The 21,807-nt window shown below is 41.5% G+C and overlaps 1 protein-coding gene across 3 annotated transcripts in view; it reads left to right on the top strand.

Moving 5' to 3' along the window:
• The first annotated feature begins 7,857 nt into the window (after positions 1 to 7,857).
• rnpc3 (RNA-binding region (RNP1, RRM) containing 3) overlaps positions 7,858 to 21,807 on the top strand; it is a 28,927-nt gene continuing 14,977 nt past the window's right edge. For all 3 annotated transcript variants that reach the window (XR_008302540.1, XR_008302539.1, XM_034308814.2), the window contains exons 1-6: positions 7,858 to 8,005; positions 9,841 to 10,005; positions 10,121 to 10,168; positions 11,636 to 11,745; positions 14,767 to 14,856; positions 18,703 to 18,814. Coding sequence is in view for 1 of the 3 variants with exons in the window: in XM_034308814.2 (XP_034164705.2) it covers positions 9,850 to 10,005; positions 10,121 to 10,168; positions 11,636 to 11,745; positions 14,767 to 14,856; positions 18,703 to 18,814 (516 nt within the window). In the remaining 2 variants the exon portion in view is untranslated. The remainder of the gene's footprint in view (positions 8,006 to 9,840; positions 10,006 to 10,120; positions 10,169 to 11,635; positions 11,746 to 14,766; positions 14,857 to 18,702; positions 18,815 to 21,807) is intronic.

Below are 21,807 nucleotides of genomic sequence, written 5' to 3'. Positions count from 1 at the left end.
ACAACTGCAAACTCAAACTTGGTTTAATTACTGATATTTTCACTTTCCAAATTTCCCTATAATAAATGTGTGTCAATCTTTTTTTCTCATTTACTTGAGTGACTGTATTTTCTGTATTTTAGGAAAGTTAACACACACGCACACACACACACACACACACACACACACACACGGTTATTTTTGAGGTGTTTATCCAGCTTAAAATACATGAAAACACACAGGCATTTGTGAGAGGATTTGGCTGCTGCACCAGTCATCTGGATTTGGTTCCCAACAGAAGGTTTTCTACAGACGCTTTTGGACTGTTTTTTCCCCACAAAGTGCCTCTTATGGAACCTTTATATAGCTTCATGGCCATAATGCTGAGCAGCTATTCTTTCTAAATGACTACAAGGTGAATTTCTCACTAAACCCAGTCTATATAAACTTGTTCTGATTTAAATGAAGCCCTGATTTGAAACCGTATCACTTTTGAAAGGATGTAAGTTTGATTATTTTAATGAAGTGGTGTGGTAATACAACATAAAGCAGGAATTAGCTGACACATCAAAACACCAAACCTAAGAGAATAGTGCCGAATATTGTTTAGGAGTACGCTATAAACTGTTGGAAATGTTTAAAAATTAAAAAAGAAACTACTTCTAAAGCTAATACAGCTAGTCAAGCTAGCTAACCGCGTGAATTTGTGCTATGTTAGCTAGCTTGGTGTCATGCTGTTCTAGTAAAATACTGAGAGTGTGATGAAGCTCTTAGCTTGAGTTACTCTTAGCATCCTGAAGTTGATATTATACAGGTATAATGTTGATACTTGACTGTACTGTAAATTATTCAATAGGCAGTGCTACTCATTCATTCAGTCTTTCAAGAGAATGGATTAGATGCCATCATTTTTTTTATTTTGGTTTTTCACTCTTTATAGTTGGTGAGTTTGATAGCTAGCTTGCTCCCAGGCAACTCCGACAACAAGATTAACTCCTAAACGTACAAATTTTGCACTGCATTTTGACTGCATACAATGTTACAATGTTTACAGTTTATTATTATTACTCTTTTTACTTGCTTAGATCACATTAATATTTAGAGTACTGTATGTGCAACATCTCCCAATATGCCACTTTTTGACTGCATACAATGTTATTTTTACTTGCTTACAGCACATTAATAATCTTGCACGGTCTTTTGTTTGTGTTCAATGTTTACACAATGTTTTGTACTGTGTCTGGGTCGGAGTGTGCAACTGTAGCACAAGAGTCTCACTGTATAGGCTATAGATGCTCAAGCACTCATTATGCACATTACAGTAAGCGTAAAATTGGCTGTGTACATAAAACTGTGATTCAGCGCCTTAAATTAATCGAGTAAAGTTGATTTGCGTACACGAATCGGCAACTCAAAACTAATTAAGGGCAGTAGTACATCAGTGGTTAAGACAATGGAGTGCTGATGGGAAGGTCGTGAGTTTAAGCTGCTACTGCTTGGCCCTTGAGCAAGGCCCTTAACCCTCAACTGCTCAGTTTAAACCAGATAAAGGTAAGTCACCCTGGATAAGGGGGTCCACCAAATGCCATAAATGTAAATTCTCAGATTTTTTTAAATGTGATTGCAGATTTTTAAAATAAAAATATTCAGTACAATGTCACAGGAGTGGTGATGAAGCCGGAATGCGTGTCTGACTTCTTCCCAGCTCTTTAGCCCTGAGCTGCATGTTTTGCAGTTTGGATGTAATAGTCATTTATTCAAGTGAAAAAAAAATGTCAGAATAAGTTTGTCATACTTTTCTTCGGCACGTGATGTGATCAGCCTTCTGATCTGATCTGCTTTCCTGACAGGCCGAGGCTGGAGCGAGTTGTTCAGCCTGAACGCACATCTGCAGAACACACTGCTGTGGAATCTGATCTGATCTGACATCACTCTCGTACAAACATGTCTCACGCCTTATAACAAGCTAACCAAAGACGCAGTGAGATTAACTGGTCTCTCAGTGAGACGGTTATCTGATGTAGCATCACGAGTGTCAGACTTCATCATTTCATCAGTTATTAAAAACAATATATTGGACTCTATGAAGCTAGCTAACGATGTAATGAAAGCTTTTATCATGTGTGTGTAAATCCTCACACTTTGTAGCTTTGTGGAGTTGTTCAGGGTCTCAGATGAGGTTTCTTACACTCTGTTATCTATAAACAGAGAAAAAAAAAGCAGACGTAGTTTGGCATCACTCCACACCAGAATCAGATTCAGCTAGGAGGCGTGGCCTAATGTCTGACGTAAAATTTAATAAGCTCTTTGCCCAAACATATCCGAGTTCCTCTTAGTTCTTACCTTTCGGGTTCATTCACTGCACTCACAAGTGCGATATTTTACAGTCAGTGTCTTCAACAGCTCGTGAAGATGAAAGTCAATGACATCCCAAAGTGTTTTATTCCTCTTATAACAATTACAATTTTCTACTAATTAAATTATATCGTTTTATATTTTATAGTATGAATAGTTACAGTAAATGTTGTGTTTTTTAACCACTTATAGTTACAATTAATGTTGTTGAACGTCCACAAAACAAGTTAGTTCCTGTTCTCACTTACGTTATAGCAGCTATAAAGAGTCGTTCCCTCACTAGCCTCTCTTTTCTCTCTCTTAAAGTTAATGAGACAACTGCAGCGTTACCGAGAAACCACAAAGAAGCGTAAACTCCTCTGTCCTGAAGATGTCTGAAAACTTAAAGTTACAGCTTTACTTTTGACAAAGCGCTGACACTGGAGACTCCTTCCATAAATGTTAAATAAACATCTTCTTATGGAAATACCAATTCCTGTGAATGAGCTGTTAATATAAATGGTAACATATTAGAATGCGAGCATCCAGCACGAAATCTTTACTTGAGAAAATGTTTATGTAAAAACTTTACACAAAAAATGTTTACATGAGAGAATCTTTACTCAAGAAAGTTCTAACATACAATTTTATGTAAGAAAAACGTTATGTATAAAAATCTGACATGAGAAATCTTTATTTCAGAATATTTTTATGTACGGAATCTTTAATTAATAATTTTTTTACGTATGAAAGCTTCACTTGAGAAAACTTTACATCTTTAAGAAAATCTTTAGATAAGAAATCTTTACATGATAAATTTTTACATAAGAAATCTTTTTTTCAGAATATTTTTTATGTAAGGATTTTTAATAAATAAAAAATTACGTGAGAAATTTTCACTTGATAAAAATCTTTACTTGAGAAAATCTTAAAATTCTTTACAAGGTGTGAGATGTTTTGTTCTGGATAAACCTGGAAATCTGATGATGCTGTTTCACACACTTTTTTTAACACTGTATAATTTTTTTTTTTTTTTTTAACATTGGTTAGGATTTATTGTACAGATGGCAAGTGTGTGATGGTTTAGACATGCAGTTAGCTTGATGCTAGTATGGTAGCTTTATGCTTCCAGAAATCCTGAGTGAGGTCTGTTAGTGTATGAACATTATGTAAAACCCCCAGAAAAACTGACAGATTGAAAGTTTTTAAAACCAGAAATTACTAGAAAAGGTTTTGCTAGTTTAAATATGTCAGCTGAGGACCAGTTTGTTTGGGCTAGCTACTAGCTATTATCTTGTATAAGTAAAACTGTTAGCAAACTTTAAACATTACAAATTATTACATTGTGTCATTAAAGATGTTAGCGAGCTAGCTAACACTGGATATGCAGCTCAGCAGCGTGTCTCAGTTCCGATTAGCCCGTTTCTCTCTCAGACACGTCTCGGATGAGGGACGCAGCCCGTCTCTGTTCTCTCCTCGGTTCTCCGGCTCGAGTGTCCGGCGCTCCTCCTTCACCTGGGAAGTCTCGGAGGCTGAAAGGCGGCATTGTGTCCCAGCTGGAAGGAATGTCCGAGTCACAGGCGAAGAAAAGAGTTCATTTGCACAGGAATGTAGAGGCTCGCTGACAACATTTTTAGAGGAACGACTCCAAGCACGGGGTCGAGTCGGAAAATACACTTTATGACCAATTGCTCGGTTCATGTGGTTTAGATAATAATGCTAATTTCATTTTTATAGAAAACAGATTGAGTCAAAACAAAATTCTTTACAGTTTGAAACTCTTCTTCTTTAAATTAAATTAGCATGTATGCTGTAAATACAAATGGCTAGCATCTGGATCATGCAAATTCTGTGCTTTTTCCCCAGAAATAAAATTTAAAAAAGGCCCTATCAGCTTTAACTGCTAAAGATATATACATTTGATTTCTATCTTTGGACAAAACACACTCAGATTGGTTCCTATATTTCTTGGAGACATGATGCTCCTTGATGTTGTAGCTTTAGCTGGATAATTGCTAATATGTTTACTTGTAAACATCGCTATCTAATAAACTGATCTGTATTAATGCGTTTATCTAGCACCCTAGATCATCGTACGTACCTGCAGTATGTTTTCTAACCATTTAACTGTCGCTAATGTCAGTAACATCATGCGTAACACATCATGAGTTTAGTAATGTTTCAGATAGAACCATTGGGGAAAAACCTTTACATAAGAAATTTTTACATAAGAAAATATTTACATAAGGAAATATGTATGTAAAAAATCTTTATGTAAAAATAATTTACGTAAGAAAATCTTTACTTAAGAAAATATTTACTTATCAAAATCTTTTCACTAGAAATGATTTTATGTAAGAAAATCTTTCCGTAAGGAAATGTTTTACGTAAGAAATCTTTACTTAAGAAAATATTTGCGTAAGAAAAAGGTTTACATAAGAAATATTTATGTAATATTTATGAAGTTATTTACGTATTTATTTTTTTTACATAACTCTATTACAGCATTATATACGCAAACTGAAAAACTTTACTTAACAACTACTTAACAAAAACTTTATGTAAGAAATGATTTATACAAGAAAATACTTTAAAATTTTACATAAGAAATTATTTACATAAAAAAATTTAACATAACTTTATTACAGAGAAACAACGCTAGCTGATAATTTTATATTCATATAAGACAAGAGACTTTATCCACTATTACAACAAGGCTTACACTTTGGAGCACTTCTGTGCTCTGTTTTTAGCCTAGTTAACAGTCACTAATGTCGCTAACGTCACGTGAAACACGCTAGCTCATGTGATTTAGCAGTATTTTAAATGTAACCATTGAATGTGATTCCACTGATCCCACAATAACAAGTACCGATCAGCCTTAAAGGTGCAGTCTGTAATAATTAAACTTTTTTTTCCCTAGATTTGTAATAATCCGAATTGTGTTTTAAACACATCTATTACAACTGATTTGTAATATTCTAATGTACTAGATCTCACTACTTCTGTTTACTTTGTTTCTGGCCCAGAAATAAGCTCCACCCTCATGTGGAACAAAGCAGCTCAGCTCCACCCCTTTTCCTATGTTTTAGAAAAAGTAAAGTAACTGTACATCAAACTCTAAACATTAAATCTTCTGGAGTCTAAAAAAAATGCCTCCATGTGCTCAGACAGACAGTCTCTCCTGACTCCTCCGACTTCACAACTGATCATTTAGTGTATAAAGTAAATCTGTAAACACAATTAAAGGTAAATTATGAGCCTCAGCATCATTAAAGCGCTTCCCTACATTACGCTGTGTTTTCCTCCCAGCACTCAGACGCTCAGACGCGATGATGAAACACTGTAGGAGGAAATAAAACACACACAGACGACTGTCTCTCTGAGCCACTGAGGATCTGGACAAGACAAAACCGAAGTGTGAGACACATGACTGTGTTCTCTACGTGTGTACAAACATGCCGGAGTCATGGATTTATTATTCAGGAGGATTTTTCTTAATCCAGTCAATTTGTCAATATTTTCACTTCTATAAAGACAATCTGTTACATTTGTTACAGCTGGAGGAAATGAGTCAAAATGGTTTATTTTATTGACAACACTGACATCTGGTGGCTAAAAGGAGGAATTTCAGCTCTCCCGAAGTCTACACTGTTAACAGACTATTAGTTAAAAATAACACATACCTCAGATGTAAAGCTGTAACTTTAAGTTTTCAGACATTTTCAGGACAGAGGAGTTTACGCTTCTTTGTGATTTCTCCATAACACTGCATTTGTCTTATTAACATCAAGAGAGAGAGAAAAGAGAGGCTGGTGAGGGAACGACTGTTTATAGCTGCTGTAACGTAAGTGAGAACAGGAACTAACTTGTTTCATGGACATTCCACAACATTTAATGTAACTATACTTACAATAAAATGTAAGACATGTTGTAATTTAATTAGTAGAAGATTGTAATTGTTGTCAAATCGCTGTGGTATAAGAGTAATAAAACACCATTTATGCAGAATGATTTCTTTATTTATTTCCGGTGTAATATACAAATTATACATTTTTATTCTTTTTTTCGTTCATGGAAATAAAAACAAACCCATGTGGCTTAGTTATGTTAGTTAACGTTTTAATCACATGATGTGAATTTTCACAGCCTTAGCACACAATACAGCAGACAAAGAAACATCATTTATAGCAACACAATGTTCAGTGTGTCTCTTAATTATCACAAGTAATAACAATGATCAAGGTGTTAGTGTTAGTTAATAACAGAAAAAAACCCAAGTGATATCATTTTCTATAAGGGGGTGTTCAGACTTTTGTACTCAACTATACATGAGTAAGTTCCCTCAGATTGTCCAATTTCCGTTAGTTTCAGGATTTTCTGGATTTCATTAAAGGGGTCTGAAAAGACACTAAAGGATCTGAAAAGTCGCTAAAGGGTCTGAAAAGTCACTAAAGGATCTGAAAAATCACTGAAGAGTCTGAAAAGTTGCTAAAGGGTCTGAAAAGTAGCTAAAGGGTCTGAAAAGTTGCTAAAGGGTCTGAAAAGTTGCTAAAGGATCAGAAAAGATGCTAAAGGGTCTTAAAACTTGCTAAAAGGATCTGAAAAGTCTCTAAAAGGATCTGAAAAGTCGCTAAAGGGTCTGAAAAGTCACAAAAGGGTCTGAAAAGTCGCTAAAAGGTCTGAAAAGTAGCTAAAGGGTCTGAAAAGTCACTAAAGAGGTATGAAAAGTCGCTAAAGGGGTCTGAAAAGTCGCTAAAGGGTCTGAATATTCGCTAAAGGGTCTGAAAAGTCATTAAAGGGCCTGAAAAGTCGTTAAAGGATCTGAAAAGTCGCTAAAGGGTGTGAAAAGTCACTAAAAAGGTCTGAAAAGTCCCTAAAGGGTGTGAAAAGTCGCTAAAGGGTCTGAATATTCGCTAAAGGGTCTGAAAAGTCATTAAAGGGCCTGAAAAGTCGTTAAAGGATCTGAAAAGTCACTAAAGGGGTCTAAAAAGTCGCTAAAGGGGTCTGGAAAGTCGGTAAAGGATCTGAAAAGTCGCTGAAGGGGTCTGAAAAGTCACTAAAGGGGTCTGAAAAGTCGCTAAAAGGGTCTGAAAAGTCGCTAAAGGGTCTGAAAAGTCATTAAAGGGGTCTGAAAAGTCACTAAAGTTGTTAAAAGGGTCTGAAAAGTCTCTAGGTTAGCAACAGTGCTTCTGAGTGACAGCTGGCATTTGAGTTTTCTTTCTCAAACCCCAGGCCCACCCTGCTGTACCCAGGCCCACCCTGCTGTTCAGCCTGGCTTCAGCTGTAACTGAGTGAAAATGGGTGAATTAGCAACACTGACATCTGTTGGACGGTTAAATAACTGACATTTCTGCGCACCAATCAAATCCTAAATAGAAGCAACGTCACCTCCTTAACCAATCACAAAACAGAAAGACATAATGATTGACACATTTCAGAAGCCAATCATTGCGGTTCAGATTAAGGCTCGTCAGTATGTTAACCAATCCGCGATCAGAACTCCTGCGGTCTTCCTGGATTAAACCCGCCTTCCGAAAACAGGGATGTATCTCAAAATGGCGGCCTGCTCCCTACATTAATGTCCTATGTAGGGTGTGAAATAACGGCTTCCAGTACTGTGTGTAGCGCGTAGGGCGCTAGCAGTGCGGTTTGAGACACGACCGCTGCTTGTGGAGCCAATTTCAACCGGGTATGTGTGCGCGAAATTATGATTATTACTGTTTTAAAAAATATATTATAATAATCGTGGGTCTTTTAAAAGACAAAATGTTTCTGTTTTGAGCTTTTTGTGTTAATTCACACACCTTTTGCTAACCTGATTAGCTTAGAGTGCTAAGAGTGCTAGCGTGCTAAGCTAACTAACATAACGTTAACTAGCGAGCTGCTTTTATTTATTTATTTATGTTTATTTATTTTTGCGAAATTATTTAAGAGCTGAAACAGCAGTGTGACGCGGAATAAGTGAGAAATGATGAGGAAATAAATGTAACAGCAGTAAAATAAAAGTATGCAGCGAGGCAGGATAAAGCTAGCTAGCTTAATTTATCCGGATTAATTTATCCAGATTAATTTATCCAGATTAATTTATCCAGATTAATTTATCCGGATTAGATTAGATAATCTTATATAGAATAATTAGCATGTAGCAGTAGAATGTGTTCCAGTGTTGCAGACTAATTTCAGGGGAAAGTAGGTAATGTGTGATCCAAAAGTCGCCTGGTGACGCCATAGATTAATTTGCATATTCATTGAGTTGTCGTGGTCATTTGCATATTAAAATAAAAAAAGGATTTTCTGAAAACACGTACAATAGCGTTTGGAGCAATAGCTACGTTTACATGCGCGTCAATACTCTGATATTAATCGGAATTTGGCGATATTTTAATTAGTTTTGAGTCACGTAAACGCTGCAATCTGATTGGCCGAGATTTGTCTTCAGATTAAGACGATATTTGGATTCTACGAATTCAGATTCCCGTCCGTGGAATATGCCTGCTTTAATCGGAAATTTAATCGGAAATTTGACCATGTGCTCAGGAATATTCCAACGCCGTATTCATATTCGGAATACGAATATTCCCAACTCGAATATAGACCTTAAACAGAATTTGATGTGCATGTAAACGTAGCCAGTGACGATCTGTGATTGGTCGTCTGGAAACAGTGACGATCTGTGATTGGTCATCAGAAACAATGTTGATCTGTGATTGGTCGTCGGGAACAGTGACGATCTGTGATTGGTCGTCTGGAACAGTGACGATCTGTGATTGGTCGTCGGGAAACAGTGACGATCCGTGATTGGTCGTCGGGAACAGTGACGATCCGTGATTGGTCGTCGGGAAACAGTGACGATCCGTGATTGGTCGTCGGGAAACAGTGACGATCCGTGATTGGTCGTCGGGAAACAGTGACGATCCGTGATTGGTCGTCTGGAAACAGTGACGAACTGTGATTGGTCGTCGGGAAACAGTGACGATCTGTGATTGGTCGTCTGGAACAGTGACGATCTGTGATTGGTCGTCGGGAAACAGTGACGATCCGTGATTGGTCGTCGGGAAACAGTGACGATCCGTGATTGGTCGTCGGGAAACAGTGACGATCCGTGATTGGTCGTCTGGAAACAGTGACGAACTGTGATTGGTCGTCTGGAAACAGTGACGATCCGTGATTGGTCATCAGAAACAATGTTGATCTGTGATTGGTCGTCGGGAACAATGTTGATCTGTGATTGGTCGTCGGGAAACAGTGACGATCTGTGATTGGTTGTTAAAGTCACTAAAGTGGAATAAAAGTCTCTGAGACTGAGTGATTTTTGAGTGTGTTCTTCTCTTCTAACAAAATTTTTTTTCCCGCTTCATGTTATGAATATTAAGTTTGTTTTGGTGCTTAGCTCCGCCTCCTCGTTTTGACCATTCTAGTGAAATCAGTGCCACATGAACATTAGTTTTAAATCTTAATCGTTGTATGTTTTGGTCTGTTAATTTCTCAGTGTGTGTGTGTGTGTGTGTGTGTGTGTGTGTGTAGGTGTGAGTCATGGCGCAGCAGGACGAGGACAGCGCCCCCACTAAGCGCAGTAAGACCCTGATCGTGAGGCACCTGCCTGCAGACCTGAGCCGAGAGGAGAAGGAGGACCTGCTGGTGTACTTCGGTGCCTCGTCCGTGCGCGTGCTCTCCGATAAAGGCCCTTTAGTACGTCTCCATAACGACACGCCGTCGCTTTATCATCTAATGATACACAAGTGCTACACCTCTCTTTCATTTGCTGGTGTGAGAGTTAAATGATCACCTCTGTTTTTTTTTTTAGAAACACACCGCTTTTGCTACGTTCAACAGCGAGACTTCAGCCTCGAAGGTAAGAGCACCTCGGTAACACTCCAGCACGTCTCATTCACAAGCACAGAAACAGAAACCACACACACACACACACACACACACCCCTCATATCCTACATCTCCTAACAAATCCAGGATAATACGACAGTAATAAGCCACGCGATTACAACATTTGAAACGGTCCGTAAAGGTAGATGAGATAGAATTCGCAGCATTTCTGCTTCCTCCAACGGAAACGACGTACGAAATCCGAACAGGAGACATGTTCGTCATGCCAGATGTGAACGGCTCCGTGTCTCGGCTCGATACACTCGATACAGGTGTGAACACCAGGTGTGAACAGCGCCTCTATTTCTATGTCTTATCTATTCAGCCAGAAAAATGGATTCATGGTAACACTATAAGTGCACACTGACATTACAAACACTTATTAGACATAAACACACACGAATTTGGACACGAGTGGTTGAGACGATGCCATATAACCACGAAAACCATGGATCACACACACACACACACACACACACTGTTTATTTCTGCAGACAACATCAGATCTGAAGTATTATGCTATTATGGTTTAAGATATTTAAACACAGCTTCTCTGTAATTAACATATATTTCTGTATGCGCATTAATAGATGGCGGTAGATCTAGAAATTTTTTTTTTGGCTAACAATACAGTAATTTTCTCTGTTTGTTTGTTCCAGACCACAACCACAGACACACCACTTTAACACACCACTTTGCACTTAAGCTGTCCTGCTTGTCGCAGCATTATGTTGTCTACAGTTTAAGTGTCACTCTGATGTACATCGGTTCAGAAGGAAAGGGGAAAAAAATCTCTAGAAAGGCATTAGCAACAGTAATGTTGCTAACTATTAGTTACGGTAGCTATTAGTTTAGTTTGTTTTTAGTCGCTGGCCAACAAGGTTGCAAGCTAGCCAATAGAAATTACATCATGCTAACCAAACTAAATAAACCCTATGACGATCTGTGTTGAACTAAACCCATGGGTTTATTTCTATAAAATAAAGCAGAACAGTAAACACGAGGACAATAAATAGTACATCGTAAAACTGAATCGTAAATATCTAAGTGTCTGGAAGCGGCAGTAATGAAGTAGCAGAGTAACCAAAATATGGAAATTTATAATTTATTTATTCTTGGACTCAAAGTAAATCCTCACACGCTTAGTTTAGGAGCTCTGCGGTTTTAACACTGGAGTGCCACGAGCTGTTACTCAAAAACACTCAAAAGAGCAGTCTGTCTTTTTTTTTTTTTCTTTTTTTTTTTTTTTTGTTAAATAGCAATCTGGAATGATTGACAGCAGGTGTTTTGAACTCTTCCATGTTGAGTGAGTGACTGGAAGCCCCGCCCCCTTTCCCTCTTCCTCACATTAGTAACGTTTCAGCCGGTGCTTTCCATAAATAATAAAAGACGCCTTGTTGGATTTATTTCCCTCCTTCCTTCCCTTCACCTTGTCGCAGGCTCTTCGGAGGCTCCATCAGATGAGGATTCTGGGTCACACGCTGGTCGTGGAGTTTGCGAAAGATCAAGAGAACGTCATCGTGTTGAAGAGTCCGAAAGTTTCCGACAGGTACGACTCGAAGCGTGTTCTGGGATGTCCTTTTCGTTAGTTAGTTATTTGTTTAACATCACAATACAATACAACACATAATATATAATCAGCTCCAGAATTATTGGCACCCTTAGTAAAGGTTATGAAAATGTCTTTGTGGTTAATCAGCTTAATCTCACTGACAATATCAGAGAAATCTACGCTGAAGTCTAGAAAATCCAGAACGTTGATACGCAAAACAGAGCTTTCGGTAGGTTTAAAGGCCACATGAGAGATTTTAAAAATTATCTGTAATAGGAAACCTGGAGATAGATTGATGGGAAATTTGTCTATTTTTATTGCTGAAGTACGCTAGTGCAGCGTGTCAGGATCCTGAAAAAGACTAAAAAAAACATGTACGCTATTAATTTAAATGTGGCACAAAGTCCAATATTTAAATTATAAATTAATTAGTAAAAAAAAAATGAAATAAAAGAGGAGATTATGAGTATCTATTGTTACCCCTTGCGTAAATCAAGCGACACCACGTGGGGTAACGACCCCTAGTTTGGAAACTCGTGTTTTATAGTATCATCAAATATCAAATCGTAGCCTTATGAATCAAATCATATTGTATCAGATTCAACGGTATCATCAAATAGCGAATCATTTCCTTATGAATCGAATCGTTTCCTTGTGAATCGAATCGTTTCCTTATGAATCAAATCATATTGTATCAGATTCAATGGTATCATCAAATAGCGAATCATTTCCTTATGAATCGAATCGTTTCCTTATGAATCGAATCGTTTCCTTATGAATCAAATCATATTGTATCAGATTCAATGGTATCATCAAATAGCGAATCATTTCCTTATGAATCGAATCGTTTCCTTATGAATCGAATCGTTTCCTTATGAATCAAATCATATTGTATCAGATTCAATGGTATCATCAAATAGCGAATCATTTCCTTATGAATCGAATCGTTTCCTTATGAATCGAATCGTTTCCTTATGAATCAAATCATATTGTATCAGATTCAATGGTATCATCAAATAGCGAATCATTTCCTTATGAATCGAATCGTTTCCTTATGAATCGAATCGTTTCCTTATGAATCAAATCATATTGTATCAGATTCAATGGTATCATCAAATAGCGAATCATTTCCTTATGAATCGAATCGTTTCCTTGTGAATCGAATCGTTTCCTTATGAATCAAATCATATTGTATCAGATTCAATGGTATCATCAAATAGCGAATCATTTCCTTATGAATCGAATCGTTTCCTTGTGAATCGAATCGTTTCCTTATGAATCAAATCATATTGTATCAGATTCAATGGTATCATCAAATAGCGAATCATTTCCTTATGAATCGAATCGTTTCCTTATGAATCGAATCGTTTCCTTATGAATCAAATCATATTGTATCAGATTCAATGGTATCATCAAATAGCGAATCATTTCCTTATGAATCGAATCGTTTCCTTATGAATCGAATCGTTTCCTTATGAATCAAATCATATTGTATCAGATTCAATGGTATCATCAAATAGCGAATCATTTCCTTATGAATCGAATCGTTTCCTTATGAATCGAATCGTTTCCTTATGAATCAAATCATATTGTATCAGATTCAACGGTATCATCAAATAGCGAATCATTTCCTTATGAATCGAATCGTTTCCTTGTGAATCGAATCGTTTCCTTATGAATCAAATCATATTGTATCAGATTCAATGGTATCATCAAATAGCGAATCATTTCCTTATGAATCGAATCGTTTCCTTATGAATCGAATCGTTTCCTTATGAATCAAATCATATTGTATCAGATTCAATGGTATCATCAAATAGCGAATCATTTCCTTATGAATCGAATCGTTTCCTTATGAATCGAATCGTTTCCTTATGAATCAAATCATATTGTATCAGATTCAATGGTATCATCAAATAGCGAATCATTTCCTTATGAATCGAATCGTTTCCTTATGAATCGAATCGTTTCCTTATGAATCAAATCATATTGTATCAGATTCAATGGTATCATCAAATAGCGAATCATTTCCTTATGAATCGAATCGTTTCCTTATGAATCGAATCGTTTCCTTATGAATCAAATCATATTGTATCAGATTCAACGGTATCATCAAATAGCGAATCATTTCCTTATGAATTGAATCGTTTCCTTATGAATCGAATTGTTTCCATATGAATCGAATTGTTTCCATATGAATCGAATTGTTTTCTTATGAATTGAATCGTCTCCTTATGAATCAAATTGTACTGTATCAGATTCAGTGGTATTGCCAAATATCGAATCGTTTCCTTATGAATCAAATCGTTTCCTTACGAATTGAATCGTTTCCTTATGAATCGAATTGTTTCCTTATGAATCGAATTGTTTCCATATGAATCGAATCGTTTCCATATGAATCGAATCGTTTCCATATGAATCGAATCGTTTTCTTATGAATCAAATTGTACTGTATCAGATTCAGCGGTATTGCCAAATATCGAATCGTTTCCTTATGAATCAAATCGTTTCCTTACGAATTGAATCGTTTCCTTATGAATCGAATCGTACTGTGTGGAAGCCCGAGGTGTACACCCCCCGTATCTGGCACTGAAAATATGAGAGAAATGTAACCTTTTTGAAATCAATTTATTCCACAAATATAGAAAAACGCTGGTCAAATTTAAGTAAATAAAGAAATAAAACAATGTCACAGTTATTGGCACGCCCAATCTTCTGACATTTTGTCATCATATGAAATTTTAAAGTAGTGCTCGTGGTAAAAACGTGCTTTTATGTGATTCACACACGAGCGGATTAGATATGAGAGCAGGAGTCATGTGTGTTTAGTGTTTTATGTTTTCTTCCTTGTCTTTGTATTTGGTTTAGCAAAAAATCCACACACCTAAAAGCATTAAAGCGTACAGACGCTATCATTTCACAGGGTTCAGTAGAATGATCAGATCTGAACGCAGTACACAGATGTAAAGGTATAAAGAGTCAGTGCGATGTTCAGATTGTGTGAAATTCCTGTTTCAGGTTTGCAGATGATCCGGATGAAAAGGAGAAGAAGGAGAGTCAGCAGCCGAGCGTTCCTCTCATCGAGACCGGCATCGCTCCCAGTCTCGGGTGAGAGAGAGAGAGAAAAGCAGAAAGAGGAGGGGAAAAAACTAGAGAGGAGGGTACAAAGATTTTAAAAAAAGAGAAGAAAGAAAGAGACTGAGAAGCTGATAAAGGAAAGAGGGAAAGATAAAGTAAATTTGAGAGTGACGTTGAAAGAAAGTCAGATAAAAGGTAAGTGAGAGGGAAGAAAGGAAGATAGAAAAGGAAAGTGGAAAAGAAAGAAGGACAGAAGAGAGAGAGAGAGAGAATAAAAATAAGAAAGAGTGTGTGTCTGTGTGTCTGTCTCGAGTGTGTGTGTGTCTCGAGTGTGTGTGTGTGTGTGTGTGTGTGTGTGTGTGTGTGTGTGTGTGTGTGTGTGTCTCGAGTGTGTGTGTGTGTGTGTGTGTGTGTCTCTCGAGTGTGTGTGTGTGTCTCTCGAGTGTGTGTGTGTCTCTCGAGTGTGTGTGTGTGTCTCTCGAGTGTGTGTCTCTCGAGTGTGTGTGTGTGTGTCTCTCGTGTGTGTGTGTGTGTCTCGAGTGTGTGTGTGTGTGTCTCGAGTGTGTGTGTGTGTCTCGAGTGTGTGTGTGTCTCTCAAGTGTGTGTGTGTGTGTGTCTCTCAAGTGTGTGTGTGTGTGTGTCTCGAGTGTGTGTGTGTGTGTGTGTCTCGAGTGTGTGTGTGTCTCTCAAGTGTGTGTGTGTGTGTCTCTCAAGTGTGTGTGTGTGTGTGTCTCTCAAGTGTGTGTGTCTCTCAAGTGTGTGTGTCTCTCAAGTGTGTGTGTCTCTCAAGTGTGTGTGTCTCGAGTGTGTGTGTGTCTCGAGTGTGTGTGTGTCTCGAGTGTGTGTGTGTCTCGAGTGTGTGTGTGTGTGAGTTTAAAGTTTAAAGCAGAGCTGATTGGTCAGGTGTGACATCATCAGTGGCAGTTAGAGTTAAACTGTGCCTGGTGTTAATCTCACTGATGGAAAGGAACGGATTAAAAGTATTGGCCCCTCGGCCGTGTGTGTCTGCGAGCGCTGCGGTTAGGTGGATGTTGCTTCTCTTAACTCTCAACACCTTTTGTGCATGTAACCTTCCTTATTGAGCTGTAACGTTGCTGCGGGCCGGGGGCGTGTGTGTGTGTGGGCGTGTGTGTGTGTGGGCGTGTGTGTGTGTGGGTGTGTGTGTGTGTGTGTGTGTGTGTGTGTCGGTCGCTGACAGGCCTTCTGCTCGTGCCATTTGGTGGCACCAGGTGGTATTTGATAAAGAGGCTCAGGGCGAAGGTATAATTTCAGCACGAGTCGCCGTCACCTCGCTTTCAATCACACTCACAACCGACAACCTCCTTCACTCCCTCTCTCCCTCTCTCCCTCACTCCCTCTCTCCCTCTCTCCCTCCTTCTCTCCCTCTCTCCCTCCTTCACTCCCTCTCTCCCTCTCTCCCTCACTCCCTCTCTCCCTCCTTCTCTCCCTCTCTCCCTCTCTCCCTCCTCTCCTCTCCCTCTCTCCCCTCTCCTCCAGCTCGCCGCCTCTCTCTCCCTCTCTCCCTCCTTCTCTCCCTCTCTCCCTCCCTCCCTCCTTCTCTCCCTCTCTCCCTCCTTCACTCCCTCCTTCACTCCCTTCTCTCCCTCCTCACTCCTCTCTCCCTCGCTCACTCCCTCTCTCCCCTCCTTCACTCCCTCTCTCCCTCCTTCTCCTCCCTCTCTCCCTCCCTCCCTCCTTCACTCCCTCTCTCCCTCCCTCTCTCACTCCCTCACTCCCTCCTCCCTCACTCCTCCTCTCCTCCTCACTCCCTCCTGCTCACTCCCTCTCCTCCTCCCTCCCTCCCCTCCCTCCTCACTCCCTCCTCTCACTCCCTCCCCCTCACACCCTCTCTCCCTCCCTCACTCACCCTCCCTCCCTCCCTCACTCCCTCCCTCACTCCCCTCTCCCTCTCTCCCTCCTCACTCCCTCTCTCCCTCCCTCTCTCACTCCCTCACTCCCTCCCTCACTCCCTCCCTCCTTCACTCCTTCACTCCCTCCCTCACTCCCTCCCTCACTCCCTCCCTCACTCCCTCCCTCACTCCCTCACTCCCTCCCTCCCTCCTTCACTCCTTCACTCCCTCCCTCACTCCCTCCCTCACTCCCTCACTCCTTCTCTCCCTCACTCCCTCCCTCACTCCCTCTCTCCCTCCCTCTCTCCCTCTCTCCCTCCTTCACTCCCTCTCTCACTCCCTCCCTCCTTCACTCCTTCACTCCCTCCCTCACTCCCTCACTCCCTCCCTCCTTCACTCCTTCACTCCCTCCCTCCCTCACTCCCTCCTTCACTCCCTCCCTCCTTCACTCCTTCACTCCCTCCCTCACTCCCTCTCTCCCTCCTTCACTCCTTCTCTCCCTCTCTCCCTCCTTCACTCACTCTCTCCTTCACTCCCTCTCTCCCTCTCTCCATCTCTCCCTCCCTCACTCCTTCACTCCCTCCCTCACTCCCTCCCTCACTCCCTCCTTCACTCCCTCCCTCCTTCACTCCCTCACTCCCTCCTTCACTCCTTCTCTCCCTCACTCCCTCACTCCCTCCTTCACTCCCTCACTCCCTCCCTCCCTCACTCCCTCCCTCACTCCCTCACTCCCTCCCTCCTTCACTCCCTCACTCCCTCCTTCACTCCCTCTCTCCCTCACTCCTTCACTCCCTCACTCCCTCTCTCCCTCTCTCCCTCCTTCACTCACTCCCTCCTTCACTCCTTCTCTCCCTCTCTCCCTCCTTCACTCCCTCTCTCCCTCACTCCTTCACTCCTTCAATCCCTCACTCCATCTCTCCCTCTTTCACTCCTTCACTCCCTCACTCACTCCCTCACTCCCTCTCTCCCTCCCTCACTCACTCTCTCCCTCACTCCCTCTCTCCCTCCCTCCTTCACTCCCTCTCTCCCTCCCTCCCTCCTTCCCTCACTCCCTCTGTCCCTCCCTCCTTCACTCCCTCTGTCCCTCCCTCCTTCACTCCCTCTCTCCCTCCCTCCTTCACTCCCTCACTCCCTCCTTCACTCACTCCCTCTCTCCCTCACTCCCTCTCTTCCTCACACCCTCCCTCCCTCCCTCTGTCCCTCCCTCTGTCCCTCCCTCACTCATTCCCTCTCTCCCTCCCTCCTTCACTCTCTCCCTCTCTCCCTCCCTCACTCCCTCTCTCCCTCCCTCCTTCACTCACTCCCGCCCTCCCTCACTCCCTCTCTCCCTCTCTCCTTCTCTCACTCCCTCCCTCTCTCTCTCCCTCCCTCCTTCACTCACTCTCTCCCTCACTCCCTCTCTCCCTCACTCCCTCTCTCCTTCACTCACTCCCTCCCTCCCTCCTTCACTCCCTCCCTCACTCCCTCTCTCACTCTCTCCCTCCCTCCCTCCTTCATTCACTCCCTCTCTCCCTCACTCCCTCACTCCCTCTCTCCCTCACTCCCTCTCTCCCTCACTCCCTCACTCCCTCCCTCACTCATGGTGTTAAACATAAACAAGACAAAAGGAATGACATGGATTTGCGCAGAATAAAAGTATTGTATAGAAAGAACAAAATGAATTACGCACAACGAGAGAGATTTTGAACCTAAATATTGTATACCTGTAATTTCATAAAGAAATCATCTTTCAGCTAAATGTTTCTTTTTTTTTTTTTTTCATCTCATTGCTTGTAGCTCCACTGAGGCTTAAAGTTGAAGTTGAGAAGCAGCGTTTTGTAGGTTTCTGTCAGGAGAACCTGCTCCTGCTGTGTTTGACTTGTCACTAAATTCAGCCTGTGAGAATGTGTGAGGTTTAAATAGCCATTTTCACCCAAATCCTTCTAGTTGGTTATATTTTAGGCCCCGGTCCACACCTCCTCAGCTCTCTCTCCCTCTTCCTGTCTGGCGGCGTCTCTCGCACTGATCAGACCTCTCAACTCCGCAGGTTAAAATTCCAAGCGAATCCGACACTGAAATATTTATACCCTCCCCCTTCGAGTGCCATCCTGACGAACATCACACACACCCTCCTGAGCGTGCCCAAGTTCTACGTTCAGGTAAGTGTGAGCTGATCCTACAAACACACACACACACACACACACACACACTTTTTACCACATACTTCAGTTTTTTAGTCTTAATAGATTTAATTGAGAAAAGCATACAAATTAGTCGATGAAAGTTTCCATCATTTTTTTTTTACTTAAATAACTACAGTAACTCTTTATGTACTTCCAAAATGCAAATGCATTAATTTCCCCCATTAAAATTTCTTCTTAAATAGAAAGCCAGATGCTTTACACACATACATTACACGTTTAATAATGTTACTCTAGAGAATGGGTTGATTAAGTGGTGGGTGTGGCTCAGTAATATGGCTATGTTGAGCATATTTAGTGTAACGTTACTCTGGTAAGTGTGTGTTTAGTAACGTTATTTTGCTGAGTAGGTTTAGTAACGATACTCTGGAGACTGAGTTTAGTAACATTACTCTGCCGAGTGTGTTTAGTAACTGTTACGCTGCCGAGTATGTTTAGTGGCGTTACTCTGGTGAGCATGTTGAATAACGTTACCATAGCGAACAAGTTTAATAATGTTCCTCTGTAGAAGAGGTTTAGTAACTCAGTAACTTGAACATACTCTGGTGAGAGTGTTCAGTAGCGTTACTCTGGTGAGAGTGTTCAGTAACGTTACTCTGGTGAGTGTGTTCAGTAGCGTTACTCTGGTGAGCGTGTTCAGTAGCGTTACTCTGGTGAGAGTGTTCAGTAACGTTACTCTGGTGAGTGTGTTCAGTAACGTTACTCTGGTGAGTGTGTTCAGTAGCGTTACTCTGGTGAGTGTGTTCAGTAGCGTTACTCTGGTGAGTGTGTTCAGTAGCGTTACTCCGGTGAGTGTGTTCAGTAGCGTTACTCCGGTGAGTGTGTTCAGTAGCGTTACTCCGGTGAGTGTGTTCAGTAGCGTTACCCCGGTGAGAGTGTTCAGTAGCGTTACTCTGGTGAGTGTGTTCAGTAGCGTTACTCTGGTGAGTGTGTTCAGTAGCGTTACTCTGGTGAGTGTGTTCAGTAGCGTTACTCTGGTGAGTGTGTTCAGTAGCGTTACTCTGGTGAGTGTGTTCAGTAGCGTTACTCTGGTGAGCGTGTTCAGTAGCGTTACTCTGGTGAGCGTGTTCAGTAGCGTTACTCTGGTGAGTGTGTTCAGTAACGTTACTCTGGTGAGTGTGTTCAGTAACGTTACTCCGGTGAGTGTGTTCAGTAACGTTACTCTGGTGAGCGTGTTCAGTAGCGTTACTCCGGTGAGCGTGTTCAGTAACGTTACTCTGGTGAGCGTGTTCAGTAACGTTACTCTGGTGAGTGTGTTCAGTAACGTTACTCCGGTGAGTGTGTTCAGTAACGTTACTCTGGTGAGCGTGTTCAGTAGCGTTACTCCGGTGAGCGTGTTCAGTAGCGTTACTCCGGTGAGTGTGTTCAGTAGCGTTACTCTGGTGAGTGTGTTCAGTAGCGTTACTCTGTGAGTGTGTTCAGTAGCGTTACTCTGGTGAGCGTGTTCAGTAACGTTACTCTGGTGAGAGTGTTCAGTAGCGTTACTCTGGTGACTGTGTTCAGTAGCGTTACTCTGGTGACTGTGTTCAATAACGTTACTCTGGTGAGTGTGTTCAGTAGCGTTACTCTGGTGAGTGTGTTCAGTAGCGTTACTCTGGTGAGTGTGTTCAGTAGCGTTACTCTGGTGAGTGTGTTCAGTAGCGTTACTCTGTGAGTGTGTTCAGTAGCGTTACTCTGGTGAGTGTGTTCAGTAGCGTTACTCTGTGAGTGTGTTCAGTAGCGTTACTCTGGTGAGCGTGTTTAGTAGCGTTACTCTGGTGACTGTGTTCAGTAGCGTTACTCTGGTGACTGTGTTTAGTAGCGTTACTCTGGTGAGAGTGTTCAGTAGCGTTACTCTGTGAGCGTGTTCAGTAGCGTTACTCTGTGAGCGTGTTCAGTAGCGTTACTCTGGTGAGCGTGTTCAGTAACGTTACTCCGGTGAGCGTGTTCAGTAGCGTTACTCCGGTGAGCGTGTTCAGTAACGTTACTCTGGTGAGCGTGTTCAGTAGCGTTACTCCGGTGAGCGTGTTTAGTAGCGTTACTCTGGTGACTGTGTTTAGTAGCGTTACTCCGGTGAGCGTGTTCAGTAGCGTTACTCTGTGAGCGTGTTCAGTAGCGTTACTCTGGTGAGCGTGTTCAGTAGCGTTACTCTGGTGAGCGTGTTCAGTAACGCTACTCTGGTGAGCGTGTTCAGTAGCGTTACTCCGGTGAGCGTGTTTAGTAGCGTTACTCCGGTGAGCGTGTTCAGTAGCGTTACTCTGGTGAGCGTGTTCAGTAGCGTTACTCTGGTGAGCGTGTTCAGTAGCGTTACTCTGGTGAGCGTGTTCAGTAGCGTTACTCTGGTGGGCGTGTTCAGTAGCGTTACTCTGGTGGGCGTGTTCAGTAACGTTACTCTGGTGGGCGTGTTCAGTAACGCTACTCTGGTGACTGTGTTCAGTAACGCTGCTCTGGTGACTGTGTTCAGTAACGCTACTCCGGTGACTGTGTTCAGTAGCGTTACTCCGGTGACTGTGTTCAGTAGCGTTACTCCGGTGAGCGTGTTCAGTAGCGTTACTCTGTGAGAGTGTTCAGTAGCGTTACTCTGGTGAGCGTGTTTAGTAGCGTTACTCCGGTGACTGTGTTCAGTAGCGTTACTCCGGTGAGCGTGTTCAGTAGCCTTACTCCGGTGAGCGTGTTCAGTAGCCTTACTCTGGTGAGCGTGTTCAGTAGCGTTACTCTGGTGAGCGTGTTCAGTAGCGTTACTCTGGTGAGCGTGTTCAGTAGCGTTACTCTGGTGAGCGTGTTCAGTAGCGTTACTCTGGTGAGCGTGTTCAGTAGCGTTACTCTGGTGAGCGTGTTCAGTAGCGTTACTCTGGTGAGCGTGTTCAGTAGCGTTACTCTGGTGAGCGTGTTCAGTAGCGTTACTCTGGTGAGTGTGTTCAGTAACGTTACTCTGGTGAGCGTGTTCAGTAACGCTACTCTGGTGAGTGTGT

Source organism: Pangasianodon hypophthalmus, chromosome 1 (genome assembly GCF_027358585.1).
Source record: "Pangasianodon hypophthalmus isolate fPanHyp1 chromosome 1, fPanHyp1.pri, whole genome shotgun sequence".
Lineage (NCBI taxonomy): Eukaryota > Metazoa > Chordata > Actinopteri > Siluriformes > Pangasiidae > Pangasianodon > Pangasianodon hypophthalmus.
Note: the sequence above shows the minus strand (reverse complement) of the source record. Positions and strands in the feature narration are given on the sequence as shown.